General features: G+C 33.9%; 3 protein-coding genes across 4 annotated transcripts; 2 read left to right on the forward strand and 1 right to left on the reverse strand.

The window, feature by feature from the left end:
* The first annotated feature begins 1,963 nt into the window (after window positions 1-1,963).
* On the forward strand, window positions 1,964-8,053 carry LOC108193436 (uncharacterized). 2 transcript variants are annotated; one of them, XM_064081677.1, is made up of 7 exons: window positions 1,964-2,637; window positions 4,553-4,655; window positions 4,805-4,870; window positions 5,676-5,849; window positions 5,943-6,039; window positions 7,481-7,617; window positions 7,762-8,053. In XM_064081677.1, the coding sequence occupies exons 1-6, from the start codon at window positions 2,100-2,102 to the stop codon at window positions 7,601-7,603; spliced, it is 1,101 nt and encodes a 366-aa protein (XP_063937747.1). In that variant the 5' UTR covers window positions 1,964-2,099; the 3' UTR covers window positions 7,604-7,617; window positions 7,762-8,053. The 2 variants fall into 2 exon arrangements, with proteins under 2 accessions (XP_063937747.1, XP_063937746.1); XM_064081676.1 differs by having other exon boundaries at window positions 1,965-2,637; window positions 7,481-7,621.
* A 144-nt stretch (window positions 8,054-8,197) lies between these two features.
* On the reverse strand, window positions 8,198-8,960 carry LOC108193435 (uncharacterized). Its single transcript, XM_017360085.2, has one exon. The coding sequence runs from the start codon at window positions 8,849-8,851 to the stop codon at window positions 8,276-8,278; it is 576 nt and encodes a 191-aa protein (XP_017215574.1). The 5' UTR covers window positions 8,852-8,960; the 3' UTR covers window positions 8,198-8,275.
* A 2,786-nt stretch (window positions 8,961-11,746) lies between these two features.
* Window positions 11,747-17,226, forward strand: LOC108196822 (uncharacterized). The gene is made up of 7 exons (XM_017364267.2): window positions 11,747-12,154; window positions 13,518-13,609; window positions 14,888-15,038; window positions 15,693-15,820; window positions 15,988-16,146; window positions 16,233-16,418; window positions 16,788-17,226. The coding sequence occupies exons 1-7, from the start codon at window positions 11,914-11,916 to the stop codon at window positions 17,025-17,027; spliced, it is 1,197 nt and encodes a 398-aa protein (XP_017219756.1). The 5' UTR covers window positions 11,747-11,913; the 3' UTR covers window positions 17,028-17,226.
* Window positions 17,227-20,093: the final 2,867 nt, after the last annotated feature.

Consider the following 20,093-nt stretch of genomic DNA (forward strand, 5'->3'; position numbering starts at 1 on the left):
ATATCATGAAATTAATTTATTTGTTTTTGCACATGTAAACATATATACAAATATAATTTGGGGCTTCTTCAACATAGGGGCCTTAGGCAATTGCCTAACTGGCCTATACTGAGAGCCGACCCTGAATTTAGAAGTTAGGAAGTTAAATCCGTACATTTTACTTATATTATACAACTTCCTCCTTCTCTCTCATTCTTTTACAGTTTTTTTTATCGCTCGACACGCATTTTAAAACTCTTATCTAACATTGTTCCGTAATTTATTTTTGAGATTTCTTTTTTGTGTATAACAATTTAAACATCAATTTTTTATTCAAAAGAAAAAAAATTAAAAAATAAATAACAGAAAGTATTAGAATGCGTGCCAAACTCTCGTCCCCCAAGGTAAATTACTTAGGGAGTTAGTTTTGAGTTTATATTTGATCACTAGCTTATATATATAAGACACTTCGCAATCAAATGACAATCAATCAATCAAATTAAACATCACAGACGTTTAAGACTCTTGTAATGAAACATCGCGCAAGTTGATTGTCATTCAAGTATGACTAAATAGTAAATACCATATATATGAGTTGAATTCTACGAAAACTAAGGTGTTAATCTAAATTTCAAATAATATGTTTTCTACAAACAAAATAGTATAAATTATATAGTCATTCAAAACATGTTTGGATTCTAAGGGGTCGTTTGTTAAATCTGGATGATAATTGCTCAATGAGTAAAATTCTGAACCAATGATAATAACTCTGAATGACAAATTTTGATGTTGTTTGTTAGGTTAGTTTATTATATTTTATGGATGATACAACTTATAATTTTTTATATTTTGTTAAATTAGCTTATTTATTTATATTTATCTCACATTATTTTTCATATGAATTTAATAATTATTTTAATACATATATGTAATTTATGTAAATTATTTAAATGTATTAATAAGAAATTATTTAAATAATTAAAAATATAAAATATAATGAAGGATGATACTGATGCATATAAAAAAGTGTACAGAAGTTGATTAGTATCACTTCTAATTTATAAAAATAGCAACAAATGAATACTAACGATGAAAGCAAAGCATCCGAATGGTTTGACTTAAAGATCTGTCGTCCAGTTGAATTTTGAAGTCGTCCAACTAGATAATTATCTAAACAAACAAACTGGCCGAGTAAAGATCATTCATCCAGTTCAGTCGGGTTGGTTCACCCGTGAACAAATGAGGCCTAAGACATCTGATATGATTACGTGCCTGCATATAATTTTTTCTCATATGTGTTTTAAAAAAAATCTATTATATAACCCACTGTTATACCTCTTCACCCAATCTGATATGAAATCACCCATCCACAATGAGTCTTCCTCAATACATCATAAGTCTATTAGAGAAAGTCGAAGAGTGCCCTAAAATCATATTCTAAATCAAAATTTAAGGCATTTGAAGTAAAATGGTGCTCCAAAAATGTCCTAGTGGTGCCTCAAAAAACTAGGACATCTAACAAATGCCTTATTTTTGAGGCACAATCATACATACCCTAAACCATTTCTATCAATAAAATATTAGCTTACTCACATTCCAACACACCTCCCTTTTCTTTCTTTTTCACTTCCCTCCAACAATAATTCAAATATACTATTATTTAAATATTTAATTTTTTTTACATCATTGTGCGTGTTCAGAAATAATTTCAAAATATAATACATAATTTTTGAGGAGTCACGAGGGTAAAGTAGCTGTTAGAAACTAATAAACACACTGTTACCTTTCAAACAGTTAAACTTAACGTCAGATTTGAGAGAATAGTGACTTGAGGTTACAATTTGCACGGGAATGTTAAGTTTAGGATGCATATTGCCACGTTTTAAAGTTCAGGTACTAAACTGCGTTTGGAACAAACCTAAGAGTTACAAAGTGTAATTAACTCTTTAAAAAATTTCCTTCATAGTTTCATCCTTCATTCTTTTGTGTTGTCATGTTGCTTAATCATATGATTAGTGAAGTTCATTACTGGATTTACTTAAACACCTCCTCCTCCTCTTCTTCTTCTTCAACAAGTCTGCAAAAAACACACACACACCCCTTCATCAGATCTTCACAAAATGGGTCAAGTCTCCGTAATCATCTACATTACACTAGCCATTCTCCTCCTCCTCTTGATTTCCCACTCCCCCACCACTAAACCCTCTCACCACCCTCACCGCCGCCTCAAACTCCGATCAAACTTCTCCTTCTCCGACCACTCCAAGCCCACCCACATCCCCTTCGACCCCATTGTCGCCAATATCGAGAGAAAGAGGGAGGACAGGCTGTGGGAGAAGGCCCAGTTCCAGCTCGATCAGCCTGCCCCGGGCCAAGAATCACAGCCCGAGTGGGAGGATTTTATGGACGCTGAGGACTATTTGAATGATGAGGACAAGTTTAATGTCACTAATAGGATTGTGCTGTTGTTTCCGAAAATTGATGTGAGGCCTCAAGATGGGGTTTTGAGTGAGGATGAGTTCACTGAGTGGAATGTTAAGCAGGCGCAGAGGGAGACTTTGTATAGGAGTAAGAGGGATATGGAGATTCATGATAAGAATCGGGATGGGTTGGTGTCGTATGATGAGTATGATCCGCCTAGCTGGACCAGGAAATCAGGTGATTGTTGTGTCGTTTATGAGTTGTTGGAATTTTGAATTTTGAGTTTTAGTTGGTATTGGTGTGATTGGTAAAATGTAGGTGATGTTATAAAGAAGTAATTTGCTTAGGTTGAAGATTTTGCGTATTAGGATTAGATTTTACTTGGATTTGGGAATCATATAGAACTGTGACAATAATGTAATAGCATGGCATTAGCTTCCATTTAGTTGTAAAGTTTAAGCCATTTCTACTAGTCTACTACTACCTTTGTTACTCGGACTATGCTAGAACTGATCAGCATGAATGCACGTCCAAGTGTCTCTGCAACATCGTGAAAAATGTAGTACATGTTTTTGGCCTAAAATAAGTATCCTAGTCCAAGTGTCGAATGTCCAACCCGTACTCAGTATGTGATTGCTGTTTGTTTTGTGTTCCATCATGATTTTTCGAATTATCTTCTGTGAATATGTATTTTTAATCAATGTTAGCTTCAAAAGAAATTCACATGGTAGCTCTGCTCCTTACAAGTATGCTGGAGTGAAAGGATAAACTATTGTCTGTACATACAAAGAAAGAAGCTCTATTTTAGGCTTATTAATAGTGATGGAACTATTGCCTATGGATTCCTAATAGCTTCTTGATGCCTACATTTACCATGTGAAGTTGAATACCATTGCTAATCTTGAAACCCTAGAAGTTTGCCTTTTGGCAACAGAGAACATGGCAAAAACCAAGTTTAAATGACTCTCATTTTAACAAAGCAAATTATGCACCTTATTCTGGACTAGTTAGACCTTCCTTTTTAAATATTGTTTTTCCATGGATCCTTGGATTTTAGTACTATAATAGTGCAGAATTGCCTGCAAATTCTTGCTAGGAAGTCAAAGCAGTCAGTATATTTGTGTGTATCTGTAGTTGCATAATGACACCTCTATCTATGTTAGGCTCAAAATGGGTCTGACTGAGATCTATATATGAATGAAGGGAAAAATAGACTTGGGTCAGAAAATGGAAAGAGATAATTTAGTGATTCAAAAGAGAAGTGGATAGATAGGAAGACAAGAAAAGAGATAGAAAGAGTCACCGAGTGCAATTACACTTCACATACTTGCGTTTGTATATCAACAGCTCAGATGAAATAAAACTATACAATTATACATGAGCACCTACTTAAAGGTTATAGGTTACTGACTTAATTGGAAAGTTAAGTAGAAATGTACCAAATGAAACTTATATTCTTGTATCAAGCTAAGTTACAAGCATATATGAGCTGTAGAATAGTATAACAATAGACAATTTGTCTTTAATTGCCTTAGTTTAAACTTTAAAGCACCACTTTCTCATTGTTAAAGATACACTACATGTGATGTGAACAGTCTTGGCGGTGCAGGACATCTTCTGAATATCAGACAAATTATAAAATTGTTTAATGGGATTTCCTAAATATGAACTTCAAATCCAAATTTCAGTCACTTATATTTTTCTCTCTTGCATAATATTTTGGATCTGCAATTTCCTTTTTTGGCTGCCTTAGTAATCCCGAACTGTGATATATTATAGCTACATTATGGTCACCGAAGATGTTTCCTTCATGTTTCTGTAGTAGGTAGTTATATCAATTTTCTCCTCTATTATAGTAGTAAACAACCACCACTTTCTTCTACCATGGATCCCAAGAGAGTGTAATTATATATCTTAATATCTGTGCTGCACTTGGATTCTGAGAACATCCGTTTCCTGTAGAAGAATTTGGAACAACACTTTTGGACATTTTATTTTAATTCCTTGGCTTCCGCAATGTTAATTTGATTTAAATGAACTAAGAGTCTGTGCATGGTCCTATATTCCCTCTTCCGCCTTGAAAGATAAGCATTTAATGTAATATCATGTTAGGATATTGTAATAACTTAATTGTGCTATTTCCCTTTACCAGATAATGATTCATCTGGATATAATATGGGTTGGTGGAAAGAGGAGCATTTCAATGCATCAGATGCAGATGGAGATGGAGTTTTAAACTTGACAGAATTCAACAAGTAAGTATAACAAGCAGAATGTAGAAAATATATATAACCAAGCAGAAGCTCGCTTAATTAGACAGTATATATAGGCTCTCTTTATTATGATTGCTTCTTATTTAGCTACAATTTTCTATACTGAATTATCTTTTTTAATATATTTTCAGCTTTTTGCATCCAGCTGACAGTGGTAGTCCCATGCTATTTCAATGGTTGTGCAATGAAGAAGTAAGGTATCAGTATTACAGTGTTTTGTTGTTTCTGTACTGATAGTAATGTAAAATAGTTGCTGAAACTTTAAATTAGCTCGTATCAAATTTCCAATCGAGATATTGTTTTTTATTGTGCTTTATAATGATACTGAATGGTTTGTTTTGTTCGGTCACTGCTAATTAATTTAAAGCTGAACTATTAATGCATCTGTCCAAGTTGTAAGAAAATTTATGTTGTTTGCTTTAATGAGAATATGCATCTAGAGGCTAATTGTACCATACACCGGACTGACTATATACCACACTATTCAACGTTGCTTGTGCTATAATACTACAAAAAAAAAATAAAAAATTAAGAAATATACATGATAGGTGTTTTGAACTTCGGACAAAAGAAGATGAAGATGGGAGTTGAATGAAAGAGATGCAAAAATATTCAGCTTGTTTACTTTTGGCTGCACACTTTTTGTAGGTTTAGCTGTACTAGATGCTGGATATGTATCCATACCAGTAATCACATTTACATGCAATATTCCTTCCTAAGATAAAAATGCATCCCCTGTTTTTTTTTTGTATTTAAAAACCAATCCTGTAAAGCTTAGACAGACAATTTCTTACCTATTTTTTGATCTAGCCTACAAATAAACAAAAATCAAATTTTGTACGACTTAACTCTGTAAGGTGTTACCTATGATGATAGTCATGTGCTGCGTGCAGTTTACTGTTTACTGGAATATATTTACCGTTTCTCGCGAGCAATAATGGAGACATAAGTTTAATTGGCGAAGCTCTGATCTACTTATGTCTTGATTTTATCTTCCCTCAGGGAAAGAGATACGGACAAAGATGGCAAGCTTAATTTTAAAGAATTTTTTCATGGGCTATTTGATCTTGTACGGAACTATGAAGACGTTGGTCATAATTCGTCACATGGGTTGGATGACTCTAGGGATGCTCCAGCCAAAAAGTTGTTTGCGGAGCTAGACTCAGACAATGATGGGTATCTTTTAAATTTGACAGCCTTCTAAAATCAACCGACTTTATGCTTTTGGATAAATATAATCACATATGTTAGCTAACTTCAGTTTTACAGATATTTATCAGGTACAGAACTGCTGACTATAATTGGAAAACTTCATCCATCGGAGCATTATTATGCTAAACAACAGGCAGACTTTGTCATCCAACAGGTACCAACTGAGATGACAATGCTGAAAACTGTATCTAATTTAGAGCCCATTTGGTTGAGCTTAAAATTATGACTTAACGTGACTTAATGTGATAAGGTGAGAGTTTAAAATGTCTGTTTGGGTAATTTTGACTTACTAATAACTTATAGGTTATTAAAAATATAATAATAAAAATAAAAGTTATTTATGGGTAACTTATGATTTATGGGTAATTTTTATCAAGAAAAAAAAAGTTTAAAAAAATTAAGTCACTGAAAAAACTAAAAAGTACCTTAAACTAACTTCTGGCTTCAAATCAGTTTCCGGCTTATTTCTAACTTTCATCCGACTTCTGACTTTTTACACAAACAGACAATTTTGAGCTTAAAGTCGAAAATGGCTTAAAGTCTGGGCTTTAAGTCCAGGCAAACAGGCTCTTAGGCTAGGTGTAGATAAGATTTGCCACAGAATTTGCTCATTTATGTCATGACATAGAGCAATGCACTCTGATTGTATAGGCAAAAGTTTACCAGTCAATAATAAATTGAACATTACTTCTCTCCATGGCCTATGGAGAGTTTATATGTGTGCAAGCAACCACCAAAGGTTTTTTTGCAACCTTCAAATATATTTATTTCTGCAATGTGAATTGCTACCTATTAAGGTTGCTAATATGTAGCTTCAGTTATATAACTTCTGCTATTTGCCAAGTAAAAACTTCAACTGTGGCATTGGTATATAGTGGTTGATGAAAGGAGTTTGTTTTTGTGTGTAAGCTAGCTGTGCAGTGTCAAGTTTAACAGAACTAGAGCACTCAGATACCTCAAGTATCAAGAAATCCACACTTCGCTGTTCTTTATTAGAGTGTTCAACATTTTTATGATTTCTTCGACACTGTGCATAGAGTAGGAATCCTTAGCGCACAAGCATGTGCAAAATTGTTTTGTTAGTGGAAGCTTTTGCATTTTATATATCTCAATTTTCCTTTCAATAAGATTGATAAAAAATCTGACAGAATTTAGTCTGGTACACTGTCACCTGGCTATGAGTATGTTTAGTTTCCAGATATATGTCATATAGCTCTAAAATAGCTACCCTGATTCTGCAGGCAGAGTTAGAATGACCATTATATTTCAATTTTTCTCCCGGGTTATGTTCGTGTTCTTACGGAGTTATGGTTCTAGCTCTTCGTTTTTGTTTGATATTCCATTTTAAGTTTAGCTTGTAGGTAAATAATCGACACTGCTAAGAACATAATACACCGCCTTATGCTCCCTACTGTCCAAAACCTATATTTAGTTCATATAGTCTGCTGAGTTTAAAGGAACGTAAGCCTGGGTCTGGGAATCAACACTGTTAATTAATAATTTGTTAGGAGTCAGGAATAACAAGAATTGTTGAGGATTAGCATATATAGTTTATGTCATTTCCACTTTGAGGATCTCATTTCTGATTTCTGCAGGCTGATACTGATAAAGATGGACATCTGACCTTAGCTGAGATGATTGATAACCCTTACGTATTCTATAGTGCAATATTCAGCGAAGATGAAGATGATTATGGGTACCATGACGAGTTCCGTTAATTCCAACATATTAGGCAGGTAATATACCTGCATGCGGTTGTCATTTGTTTCCAAAGCTTAGGCTTAATGATATACATATGGCAATGCATGTTCTTATAGTCAGTCTGCTTTCAATCTATATGGTTATTGAATGTGGTGATGTGGTGCTATGTTTGCAGTATCTCGGAAACATTGAAATTGTAGCATACAAAAAGGTTGTACACGTAAAGGGACATGGTGAACCTCAGAAGAACGATAGCAAGAGATATATAGGGGGTGAATTCAAGCATCTAGTTCTGGCTAGTAAGCTGATCTCGATCATCCAACTCACCTTACACCATTTCCCTGTTAGATTATATTATCATCTAGCCATATGTATTAGTCGTGTATAAGGGGACTCTTTCATATTCTTCGATTCACACACATTTGTAAATCATCTTTCTGGTATAGTAAAATTTGCTTTCCAAGTCACACACCATGTGACATGTGTAGTCGGTTTAGAAATAGAAATCTCTCCCGTTATGTTTGTTACGTTCCCTACGCTCAGATTGACAGACGACACTATAAAACCATAGACACTGAGTGATATCTAATTCGAAAGCAAGCAATCAAAAATGTAAAGAAAAACTGCAGCTGGAATTTCACTCAAAACTCCGGTAAATGGTAACATTACAGCAGAATTGATCTTACATCTCATTTCCGCGCCCCTTTCTTCTTCTTGTCTTTCTTCTTGATATCATCATCTTCGTCCTCGTCATCATCAGTCTGATCATCGCTGCTAGCATCTGTAGCATCATCATCAGAAGGCGGGGAAGGATCGAGAGCAGCAGCATCAATCGCCCAGCGGATCACCTCATCCACCTCATCTCCATCAACACCATCACTTCCCACATTTCCACTCTCCTTCGAATACGAAGGAAGCGTGGCCTTCAAAGCAGTGAATCTCGCAAACAAATCATCTCCATCTCCATCATTTTCCTTAACAACAGATTCGAATTCCTTATTCAATTTGGCATCAGGTGTTCTGACAGAGGCCTTTGGTTTGGAATTGGACGATGAGGATGATGATCGGAGGGCTTGGAATCGACGGTCGAGATCTGGGTGAATAATATGAGAAGAAGAGCCACGGGACATGTGAGAATCAACGCTGAGTTTGAGTAAAATATCATCTTCTGTAGCTCTCAGAAGCTTCTCCACTTCGTCTTGATCTTCATCTTGCTTTGTTCTGGTGGAGTGTTTTTTGTTACTTCCACCTCTGGGACCGCTCATCTCTGCTCACTCCCCGCGGCGGCGCGGCCCTTAATTTTATCTAATACCGCGGTCCGCCCCTTATTAAATTTTTGTCTTTAATTTCTTACTCAGGATTGAGGAATGCCAAAAATATTGTAATTCTTTTAATAAGTTTTCTAGGTAATTTGTTTGTTTATCTTAAAAAATTAGGTGGGATGTTATCTTTTGTCATCTAGATATTCAAGAAATTAATTTTCTTAGTTTTCTAGAGTTTCTTTTAATGAACTTTCCTAAAAAAATTGGATAAGATACTTTGAATACCTATCAAGCTAGGTGGTCATTTGTCTAAACTTATTTTTCAGAAATAAAACTTATCTCTAGAGAAAAATATATAAAATTTTATTTTTTTTCTCTGAAATAGGTTCTTAATAAATATACAGAATCTCCTTATATTAATATCTATTTTTTTTGTAAAAATATGTATTTTTTGACAAAATAAGTTCTTAAATTTTGGGGGAAAAACTTGTCCAAACAGATCTAGATATCCGATTTTCAAAAATGTGTGGCTTAATATTCGATTCTCAAAATCACATCAGTAGAAAATCTAAAAAATCCTTGTTGGATATGTAGTCTATAAAAATATACGACTTGATACTCGTTCACTAATTTTGACAAGAAAAGGGAAGATACGTCATCATCATCGGTTGACTTAAAAAATAGAATGAGTTCATTAATTAATTTTGACGAGAAAAAGGGAGAAATGTTCATCATCGGCCGACTTAGAATATAGAATGAGAGAGAAATTTGTATCTTTGATATTCATTTCTCTTTCATTCCTTTTTCATTTTTTTCTTAATTAATAATAAAATATGAATAAAGAGTAAATATAAAGAGTAGAGTTGAATTATCATATTTAATGTATCAACTCATTAGAGTCATATATTTTTCAAAAAAAATATTTAAGAGCACCGTTATACATAACGTTCTTCAAAATTACAAAATTATACACATATTGCACTTCTTGTGCTAAGCATGTATGGTTTTCGAGTTGTATTTATATTGTACATGTAATTTTCTCATTTAATTTGGTATTCTTGAAGTTTCATCGTCTTCCGATTATTTTTGTGTTAACTATAGTGTAGATCTATGCATATACACCTAGATATATGTTTGCATATGTTAATACTTCTCGAGCTGTATTTATGGTACTTCTGCATTATATGTTAGGTCGTTTTTATGAAACTATTCTTACCGGCAACATCTACACATGTTTGGATAATATGCTCCAAGTTTATATGTAAGATTAAATTTGCATAAATTTGGTATTAGATTATTGCAGCAAAGAGAATATTCATCAATTATTTTGTAATGCTCTAAAACCAATTTTATGTTTATTACATCGCCTATTGTTTGAAGGAAATGATTAGAGTAAAATCACACCCTGTATTATTTTTATAAGATGATATCTTGAAGTTCATGTTGTCTTCCTGAATTTATTTCTGTATATGTTGGGGATTGTTATATTATGCGAGAATAATAGAATTATTTTAATTGATATAAGAAAAAGAAAGAGCAAAAACAAAAACAGCAAGGCAGTTTTTGAAGACTTTATTGCTGTGCGGTCAGCAAAAGTGCTGGTAAAAAAAGTGCTGTTGTAGAAATCAGATAACTGTTTAGTAATTTGGTTGATATTTGCTTATTTTGAGTTAAAAATATAAAAAAACAATTTTTTGGTGAGGTTCCACAAAGAAATTTACAACAGCTTCCTACAAAAGCAGAGAAAACTTTTTCCAAAAGTAAGGGAGGATCTGTTTTTTCTAAAAGCAGTTTTTCAGTTAAAAACTATTGTTCAGAAAAACTCCTTTTAGATTTATCAAACAATTTTTTACCTGTTTTTCAGCAAAAAGCCGCTGTTGTTGTCTGCAACAACAACCCGAAACAGTACCATAGATATGAAAGACTAGTGTAATTGTAATGGTGCAAGGGAAATTTTGTTCTTATAAAACAACTTCTGCACGAAGTCTATAAACCTTAACTGATTATACATGTTTCTCATATATAGATATGACATCCTTAACTGATTATACGTGTTTCTCTTATACAAAATCTATATATGACATCCTTAACTGATTATACACCACGTTTCACTTATGTAAAATTTGTATCTTATATAGTGTCAATGTTTTTGCAACCTAATGGATAATTAATGCGCACTAATGGGACTGTGATAGTCACAACCGATGCTTGTTTTGTTCAACTCATGACAAATTTAAAAGAATTGGTTATCTTCTATTTTTTTTCCCTACTTCAGTTTGAAATTCAAGAAATGTATTGTATTTGTATGTAATGGTCGAGTTTGAATAGCATATATAACGATTGATCTATAAAATTTCATCTTGAATTTTGAGTGTTTATAACGGGAGGCTGACGTTTGATCTGAAAAATTTGACTTCAATTTATGAATTTATTACTAGATTTGTAATAAAATTTACTTTTTTGCTGTGATATAAAGATACAAACGATATGAAAACTCATATTATGATATAAGCAAAAATAGAAATAAGAAGAAGTACCTTAAAAAAAAAAAGAAATAAGAATTCAAAATCACATAACACACTTGGATCTCAATAACATATTTATAACCGGTTAAAATCTTATAATTTTCAATCAACGAGATTTGCTGAATGATATCTTAAATTTTAATTGATAAATGAAAAACGTCATATCATCGATTTGAAAAATTTGTTAAACATTTCAAATATTATCTCATTTTCTCAAAATGTCAATACTTCATCAAACACGATCTTAAAAAATTTGAAACAACTTATTAAAATATTTTAAATATATTAAAGTCAATAATAATTTTCTGGCCAGTTTCAAAAAAATAATAATTTTCCGGCGATATTTCTAGTTCCTTGGAAATTAAATTTAAATAAATTTAGAAACAAAACAAGGTGTGCGAGGGGCACACCGCTCACAAAACATTCCCCATTTACATCAACGGCAGAAGCACCACCACTTACAAGTCAAAACCCCCAACCTATACATACACCTATACATACACACAGACACACCATCAACAAGCTAGAGAGTCCACTACAATGTCTCGTTTTCTAATTACAGCAGTTTTAGGGTTTATCCTGATCGGAATTTGTGTAAACAGAGCTGAGAGCGGCGTGAACAATGAATCAGGACGAGCTAGTATCTGGTCCAGCGTGAAAGAGAGCTCAGATCGGTCGCGGAAGGAGAGCGTGGATGATTCGCTCTCCGTGTTCAACAACAATCAGGAGGATTTGGACGGCGGATTCTCGTCTCTCGACGGCATGTTGCAGTGGGCGATTGGTATGATTTTCATCAATCTCGTGCTGATTTGTTGAGTTTCGTCAGTTTTGATTGCTTGTTTTAGCGGCGTTTTGTGAAGTGTGTGTTTAGGTTTTCGAGAAACTGGAGTAGGCGTGGTAGGTCTTAGTTAGGAGTGGAGGTTGATTTTCGTGTTTGATTGGTACAGTAGGGAAGCTCGCGTTTAGGATGATGTGTGAGATGATGATTTTCGAGAAATGGAAGGAGATTTTGTTAGGTCTTTGGCGCAATTAGCAAATACTATATCGTCATTAAAGCAGAGGATAAAGCTCGTACGAAGAAGAAGACCTATATTATTTACAGAGAAATAAGAGAACATTGTTTTGCTGGTGTATGTGAAAAGTAAAAAATAGTGCTAGTTGTTTGTGCATTGGGACTTTATATCAGAATAAAGATGCTAACTTACCGCCAGCTGTTGTAACTAACATTCCTTTTAGATTCTTCTTTTCTGTCTGCATTTTCTTGTATGTTAAGTTGCTATATTATCATCTGTCTTGTTTAGGAGTTTTGATTAGTTTGGAGGTATGTTGAGGTATGGCGGTTGTAGGCTGTTTATTGTGTTTGTTAGGTATGGGAGTAACACTAGAGAGGCTTGAGTTTGACTTCTTTATGAACAAGTCGTTGACACTCGTTTTATGTGGAATTGGTTGGCGGAAGGTATCTGAGCAGTCTCGATTGGTGGACTTAAATTTTTAGTCATCTATTGTGTATTGATGACACGTGTATTAAACGTTAGAACCCACTTGTTCTTGCTACTGGTATACATGTGACGGAATTTGAATTTGTTAAGCTCTTTTAGGTAGATAAGTTATTCTAATTTCTATTTGCATGTACTGCGATTTGTGAACTTCTTGGACGATAAGTTTCTGGTGAAATAGTTCGTGGACATATGACTTGCTGGAAAACTCCTAAAGTTTTTTTTTGAGCCAAATTGAACTGCATTTTGAGCTGGAACCTGCTCAGGCTATGTGCAGCCCTATATTCCTGTTTGTTATTTGTAGAGGAAACTTCTGTACCTATTTAATAATTTGTGGTAAAATTTTGGTTTCGGAAATAGAACGAATTAAATGTGTGCTTTTCTGGTTTTCGGGAATTTAAACGAATTAAATGTGTCTTTATCAGGTTCCCTTATATTGTTTAATGACAGTGGTTACGGATTGTTACTAATTCCTAGTATAATTACAGTCAGCTAATGCATTTCTTTGCATAAAGGTACAAGTGCAGTAAATTTCATATCCCACCACCTCCAGGGTGGATAATACTTTTTTATTTTAAGGATAAGTTTTGAAACTTCGTCTCTGCATTTAGTTTGGTTGTTTTAAGAATTGTTTCTTGGAATTTACAGGCCATTCTGACCCCACAAAGCTGCAGGAGACAGCAAAAGACGTCCAAAGTCTATCTTCCAGTGAACTAAACAAGCGTCAGATGGAAATAAAGGTGTGATTTATACACTGATGAAATAGTGGAGTCATTTTGTTCAAAGACGTCACTACTGTCAATATTTAAGTTCTAGCTTTCAGAACCATAAATTATGTCATAAAATCTTCTAATTTTGGATAAATTGTTTGTTTTGTCTGTGTTGATACAGTCACATACAATCTGCAAGTATTTTGCATGTAGTGGATAGGGATATAGATGGGAATTAAATTAAAAGTGTAATGGAAAAAATATTCCAGGCAGAAGAAAATAGGATGGAGGAGTTGATGGTGCAGAAAATAATAAGATCGTAAATTTTCAATTATAAGATTTATCATGGATGAGTGGGAGGCATTGATTTACATGCTGTTCACGTGTGGTCAAGCTTTAGGTTAAAATTGTAGAATAGGACTGATTAAAGAATAAGAACTAAAAGCAAGGTTAAGTTTAATAGCTTTTTATACATCTTCTTGGTATATCGTCCACCTTATAATTATCTCCTACTATGCTTGTATGGTTTGTGTAGCATCAATTTGAAGTTCAGCGATTCTTTTTCTTAAAATGATATTTCCTTAATTGGAGTGTAATCAGAAGAAGAAAATAGAAAAGCACACCGACAATATTATGTGTAGACACCTGTACAGTCTATACTGATTGATTTCAGGAAGTGACATCGTGGCACATCTATATACAGGGTTTGTAATAGTAAAGGCTTAATACTTCTCATATGCTAATTTTGTTGTATGCATTAGATTCCATGACCTTAGAAATAAGCTAATAACATGACCTTTTTGTTACTCTAATTGTTTTATTAACTAAAAATGAGGCTTCCAATACATTATAAGTTGCATCCCTCGGCACATCTATACATAAATGTTCCTTGTTAGATTATCGTAGAATTCTTGTAATTTATTAAAGGCTACAGCAATCGAAGCTTTCATAACAATTTGATTTTTTTTAATGCAAAAGAATTACTGGATGTCATTTGCCACGGCGTTCAACAATTATATTTTACATTTTTGTCTTTTGATAACATTCTCCTGTGAGTTAGTTTAGTTAATGTGAACTTAAAAGATGGGCTAAAATGACTTTAATGTGTGCAGTGTCACACGGCTACCTTTCTAATTTTACACAGGTTTTGAACACCTTATAGACCTTTCATATTATATAGCATGTCGACCACTTTCCTTCTCTTCAGTTTTTTTTTATTATGTCAAGTTTTGACATTATACTAATTGCCATTTTTTAATATAAAAACTTTTCTGCACTTACTATTGCTTACTGCATCGTCTTGTTCAGGATTTGGTGGAGGAATTGAAAATGCCATCAGACGCACAGTTGATGCAAACTGCAATCAGGGATTTGAATAATTCATCACTATCTTTGGAAGATCATCATCGTGCATTGCAAGAACTTTTAATTCTTGTTGAGCCTATAGATAATGCAAATGGTGTGTTAATACTACTTTATTATTGTTAATCTGATGCTTTCATTTAATCAAGCAGTAAGTTTTTCCACACATTAGATTTCTAAAATGAATGAGGCAGTACATTAATCTAGAACTTAAAAACAAATGGCTAGAGCCTAGAGGTGTATGCTGTATAGGGATATCTCTAGGATTCACATGGAAATAGGGGCATAATTGGAAGATAATTTTCAATTTTTTTGGCTGTCAAGCTTATACAATCAAGGAAGAGACTGTAACAATTTTTTTGACATTTCATGCTAGCAATTTTTATTTTTATTTTTTGATTTATGGGTTTGTATCACAGACGTTTACAAAATTAAAAAATGCTTGTTCAGGTCTCCACCTTTTCTACTGGTACTTGCACTACTTGTTATATGTTGAATTTGGCTATAGCTCGTAGCTAATATTGCCAGTAACACTGACAATCATATCTTTTACAGGGTTGGCGTCCTACAGATAATGTACTGTTCTGTTATTTTTTGCCATATAATTACATAACTCTGTTCACGCAGAAAACTCTATGATGAAAAGACACTGATGCAGTTTGAACCATCATTTTAAAATTTTGCCCTGACATTTTGTTGAACATCCTCAACAAATCTCACTATTGAAGGCTGACTCCAATTTGTTTGTCAGATTTACATAAACTTGGCGGTCTTGCTGTAATCATAGGGGAACTTGGGCATGCTGATCCTGAGAGCAGGAAAATTTCTGCATGGATACTGGGTACAGCTAGTCAAAATAATCCTGTTGTTCAGAAGCAGGTATATATACAAGGTTCTATGTGAACATGTCATTGCATCTTTTCTTTTATCTTTTATTTTTTTATTAAATCATTGCTTATAAAATCCATAGTATCATGTATGAACTAGTCTAAATTTTTGTGTAATATGCTTGTGCATATCGAAGTAACCTATTATAGGTTCTGTAGGTTCTGGAACTTGGGGGACTACCAAAGTTGATGATGATGGTTAAATCTAGTTCTAGAGAAGAAGCTATCAAAGCATTATTTGCTGTTTCAGCCTTGATCAGAAACAATCTAGCTGGCCAAGAATTGTTCTTTAAGGGAGCTGGAGAATTAGTACTTCAGGTGACTGAGTAGGAAGCATGAATTTGTAGTGATCCTCTGATGTTTCTATTTATTCTTACACTAACAGTTCATGGCTTGTCCCGCAGGAGATTCTGAGTAATTCAAGTGCTGATATCAGACTACGCATAAAGGCTATGGTTCTTGTTGCTGATATTGCGGAATTTCAGATAGAGTCTGGAAAAGAATCAGAGTTGCATCCTTTCAACAATCATTTTCTCTTAAAATCTGTCGTTGACCTAACAGCAACGCCCGACCTCAATCTTCATGAAAAGGTTTCCTTTTTTCAATCATTCACCCATGTCTGTTTAGTTTCAAAAACTAATTGTTGTGTTTCTTCATGCGGGGGGAAGACGATATTGTTGTAGAGCATATATTTGTCTTGCAGTAGTCATATAAGTGCTACACTGTGTTCAATATTTTATTAATACTTCTCTCTCTGGATTTTTGTGGGGGGGCTACTTTTAAATCACTAGTTTATTTATTAATAATACTGGGAAATAGGTCTTCTTGCTCTGTGTTCTTGTGAGGAATGACTGTTTTAATTAATTATTTAATTAATCTGTCATGTGTAATGTTGCAGCATGTAGCCTCTTTTATTGTGGCAAAATTCCGGTGTGCCAATTGATCCTTGTCTTGTGCAGGTCCTACAAGCTATTAAGAATCTCTTACAACTTAGATCAGTGGATGTTTCAATATTCAAGGAGTTTTGCCGTTTGGATATGGCACTGGAAGGATTGCGGCAGCAGTTACAGAAGATGTTAGAACAGAATGATAGAGATTTTGTATTGGAAGTGGAAAATCTGCGTAAAGAAGTAGAGCTTATCTATCTTTCAAGACTGGACAATGTAAGGCAGCAGCAGGTAATGCAAGTTCCAACATGATTCATGGATGCTTTCCAGCAATCCAGCAGATCACCCAACAGCGAAGACGTGTGGCTTGTTATGTTGAAATTTTAAGTCGACCTGACTTGGCTTGAGAGCCTTTTAAACCGTGTTCCTCAGCTTGGCCAAATATTACCGTGAAATGTAAAACGTTTCGTTTTCAAGTTTTATAGTTGTATAAATGGTTAGCTTTTAAATCTGTGACAAGCCTTGTGGTGTTCAATATAGATAGATATACAAGTGGAAATTTGGTAGCATGTTTCTATAATTATATACACTAAATTTGAATATATAAAGCAAATAATTTTACTTAAAACCTTGATAGGACGAATTACGGTACGTGTCTAACAGTAGAGTTGAGGGGGAGAGATGTCGATACATGTCTTCTTGTCATTTGTGGTTCAGCAAAAACATTTAACAGACAAAAGTGCAAAATATGTATATAATGAATCAGCAAAAACATTTAACAGACAAAAGTGCAAAATATCTATATAATGAATCGAAGTGAAGTTGAAGAGGAAAAAAATTAACGCTGTTTGTGTTTTTTAGTAGTATGTGCTACAAAATTAATGCTGTTTGTGTTTTTTAGTAGTATGTGCTACCTGGGATTTGAAAAATTATAATGAAGTTTCATAGATAAACAATGTGTACGTGAAAATAATAACTAGAAATGAGTGAGTTCAAATTTTTTATGATAAACATTGTAAGGAAACATGTTCAATTGTAAGAAAATATGTTGAAAAATGGAATAAGTATTTTAAAGGAAATGATCGGAAAATGAAATTACATACATTTTCTTCGGTCAGCTTCAATTTATTTATTTTATTTATCAAGAAACATGTTCAAGATTGTAAGAAAACATGTTAAAAAGTAGAATGAGAGTATTTTAGAGGAAATTATCAAAGAAATAAAAATTACATACATTTTCTCGATCAGCTTCAATTTAGAATACAAATTTCATTCGATATTCCATTCCATTCTATTCAAGTGAACGAGGCCACGAAACGGACACTTGAGGCTGAAGCAATTATGAGTAGTTAAAGTTTGTATATAAGACCTGTCGTAGTTACGAGCGAGAGGAAGTAAATAGAATTTGGTTTGCATATCCAAGCTCTAAACAGAACTTGTGAAACCAAGAACGAGGTCAGGTTTAGATAGCTTCCATATACAGCTCCTCGGTTCCACCTTATAAATGTCTGTTTCCATGCTTGTAAGTTTGCAGGGACATCAAAGTGAAGTTCAATGATTCTATTTCCCCAAATGGTAATTCCTTAAATGGAATGTGATTAGTTAAAGAAAACAGAGAAGCACGTAGGACTAATATGTTCATACACCTGTCATTCATTGATTACCATTTTATCCGCAATCTGCATGAATTCAATGGTGTACACGAGCACAGGGATCAAACGAAAAATAGGTTAGCTTTTGGAGATCACAGCTTACAATAATCATATTGTTCATTGCTTATCAAACATGCAACTTCTTCCTCCAAGCTACCTGCAGAAGGTAACCACTTATCCTTTCAACCGCGGCTTGAAGGTCCTCCAACGCTTCATGTTCTTGTTTATCTCCTCAATGTTTTTCTCCTTCCATTGCCATCTTTCAGCCAAAAAGGCATGCTTAAACCTTCTTCCCCCCCTGGTTAAATGAAAATAGCAACTTTTTAGTTAATTTACTTGGCTATTGTAATTTAAAGATGCAATTCTTAACTTGCTGGACCAAATATATATGTAATTATTAAGTAGCAGTCTATATTATTAGTAAATATAATATATTGTTTTCAATCAACTTTCCACCTCTTAGCTATTTGTGAAGCAAAGATTGTTGCTTTCTGCAGACACTGATATACTTGTATGAGACGATTGCAGGGAGCAAGATCAACACATTGAAGGCTCAGTAACATTGTCACAAAGCAGAGAAAATTGTCAGTTTATTAACATCCATCTTGAATACGTGTAAGTGAAAGAATGATGATTATTTACTCCAGCACTAGGTTTTCTTCACACATTAGATTTCTTAACCGAATGAGACCATATATTAAATTAGAATTACTTAAGGTGTTCATGGAATTACTTAAGGCGATCATTGTTGTGTATTGCAAGAATTTTTTGGTGGCTAATGCAAATGCTGCGAAAAGTTTCTCCATATTGTTTCCTATTAATCAACAATATATTGATTATCTGGTGCATTCAATTAAATAAGCAGTAGGTTTTCTTCACACATTAGATTTCTTAACCAAGTGAGACCGTACATTAATTTAGACTTATTTAAGGCTTATTAAAGAACACGCGCAAGTGAAAGCATGATGATTTTTTAATTTTTACATTTGACTTCATCTGTCCACCAACTTATAATATTCTCAAAGTGCAACAGACCAGGTGGTCAGTCTTTCGTGAAGGAGTCGGTATTGAGATGATCATACCCATAATTTTGTCCAAATTCATTGGTGCTTCTACTCAAAGGGCAAATCACCATCTGTCTTACATTACATTAACATCACTTACCAATGTTATCAGGTGTTTTCATTTAATCGAGCAGTAAGTTACATGAATGAGGTTGTACATTAATTAGAGATACTACTTTCTATTTCCTACTAATTAACAAAATTGATAATATGGTGCTCTCGTTTAAAGAAGCTGTAGGTTTTCTTCACATCAGAGTTCTTAACCAACTGAGATCATACATTAATTTGGAAATCATGATGCAACTTCTGCCCCGGAGCTAGCTGCAAAACTATCAAAACTCAAAAGGCTCATCATGTTCTTGTACACTAAAAATTCTTCTGTTAAAAATGCATAACTTAAAAATCCTTGTTTTGCAGCTCCATTCCATGGATTTGCTTTCTGGTTCGATGTTGAATTTATAGGCCCTAGGACATTCTTTGCGGATACTGATTCACTATCACCACAACAGTACAGAAATCCTCCTATTGAAGGCAGTCAGAGAAGAAACCTCCAACAAACACATTGGGAGGTCTATATATATGCATCATGTTCTTGTTCATTTCCTCCATGTTTTTTTCCTCTCATTGTGAACTTTCAGCCAACAACGCATGCTTAACACTTC

This window comes from Daucus carota, chromosome 7, assembly GCF_001625215.2.
Source record: "Daucus carota subsp. sativus chromosome 7, DH1 v3.0, whole genome shotgun sequence".
Classification (NCBI taxonomy): domain Eukaryota; kingdom Viridiplantae; phylum Streptophyta; class Magnoliopsida; order Apiales; family Apiaceae; genus Daucus; species Daucus carota.

Coding starts and splice junctions, on each gene's coding strand:
- LOC108193435 (XM_017360085.2), bottom strand. CDS start 8,851: ATGAGCGGTCCCAGAGGTGGAAGTAACAAAAAACACTCCACCAGAACA.
- LOC108196822 (XM_017364267.2), top strand. CDS start 11,914: ATGTCTCGTTTTCTAATTACAGCAGTTTTAGGGTTTATCCTGATCGGA. Junction 12,155..13,517: donor CATGTTGCAGTGGGCGATTG/GTATGATTTTCA, acceptor TGGAATTTACAG/GCCATTCTGACCCCACAAAG. Junction 13,610..14,887: donor AGCGTCAGATGGAAATAAAG/GTGTGATTTATA, acceptor CGTCTTGTTCAG/GATTTGGTGGAGGAATTGAA.
- LOC108193436 (XM_064081677.1), top strand. CDS start 2,100: ATGGGTCAAGTCTCCGTAATCATCTACATTACACTAGCCATTCTCCTC. Junction 5,850..5,942: donor CTAGACTCAGACAATGATGG/GTATCTTTTAAA, acceptor TCAGTTTTACAG/ATATTTATCAGGTACAGAAC. Junction 6,040..7,480: donor CAGACTTTGTCATCCAACAG/GTACCAACTGAG, acceptor TGATTTCTGCAG/GCTGATACTGATAAAGATGG.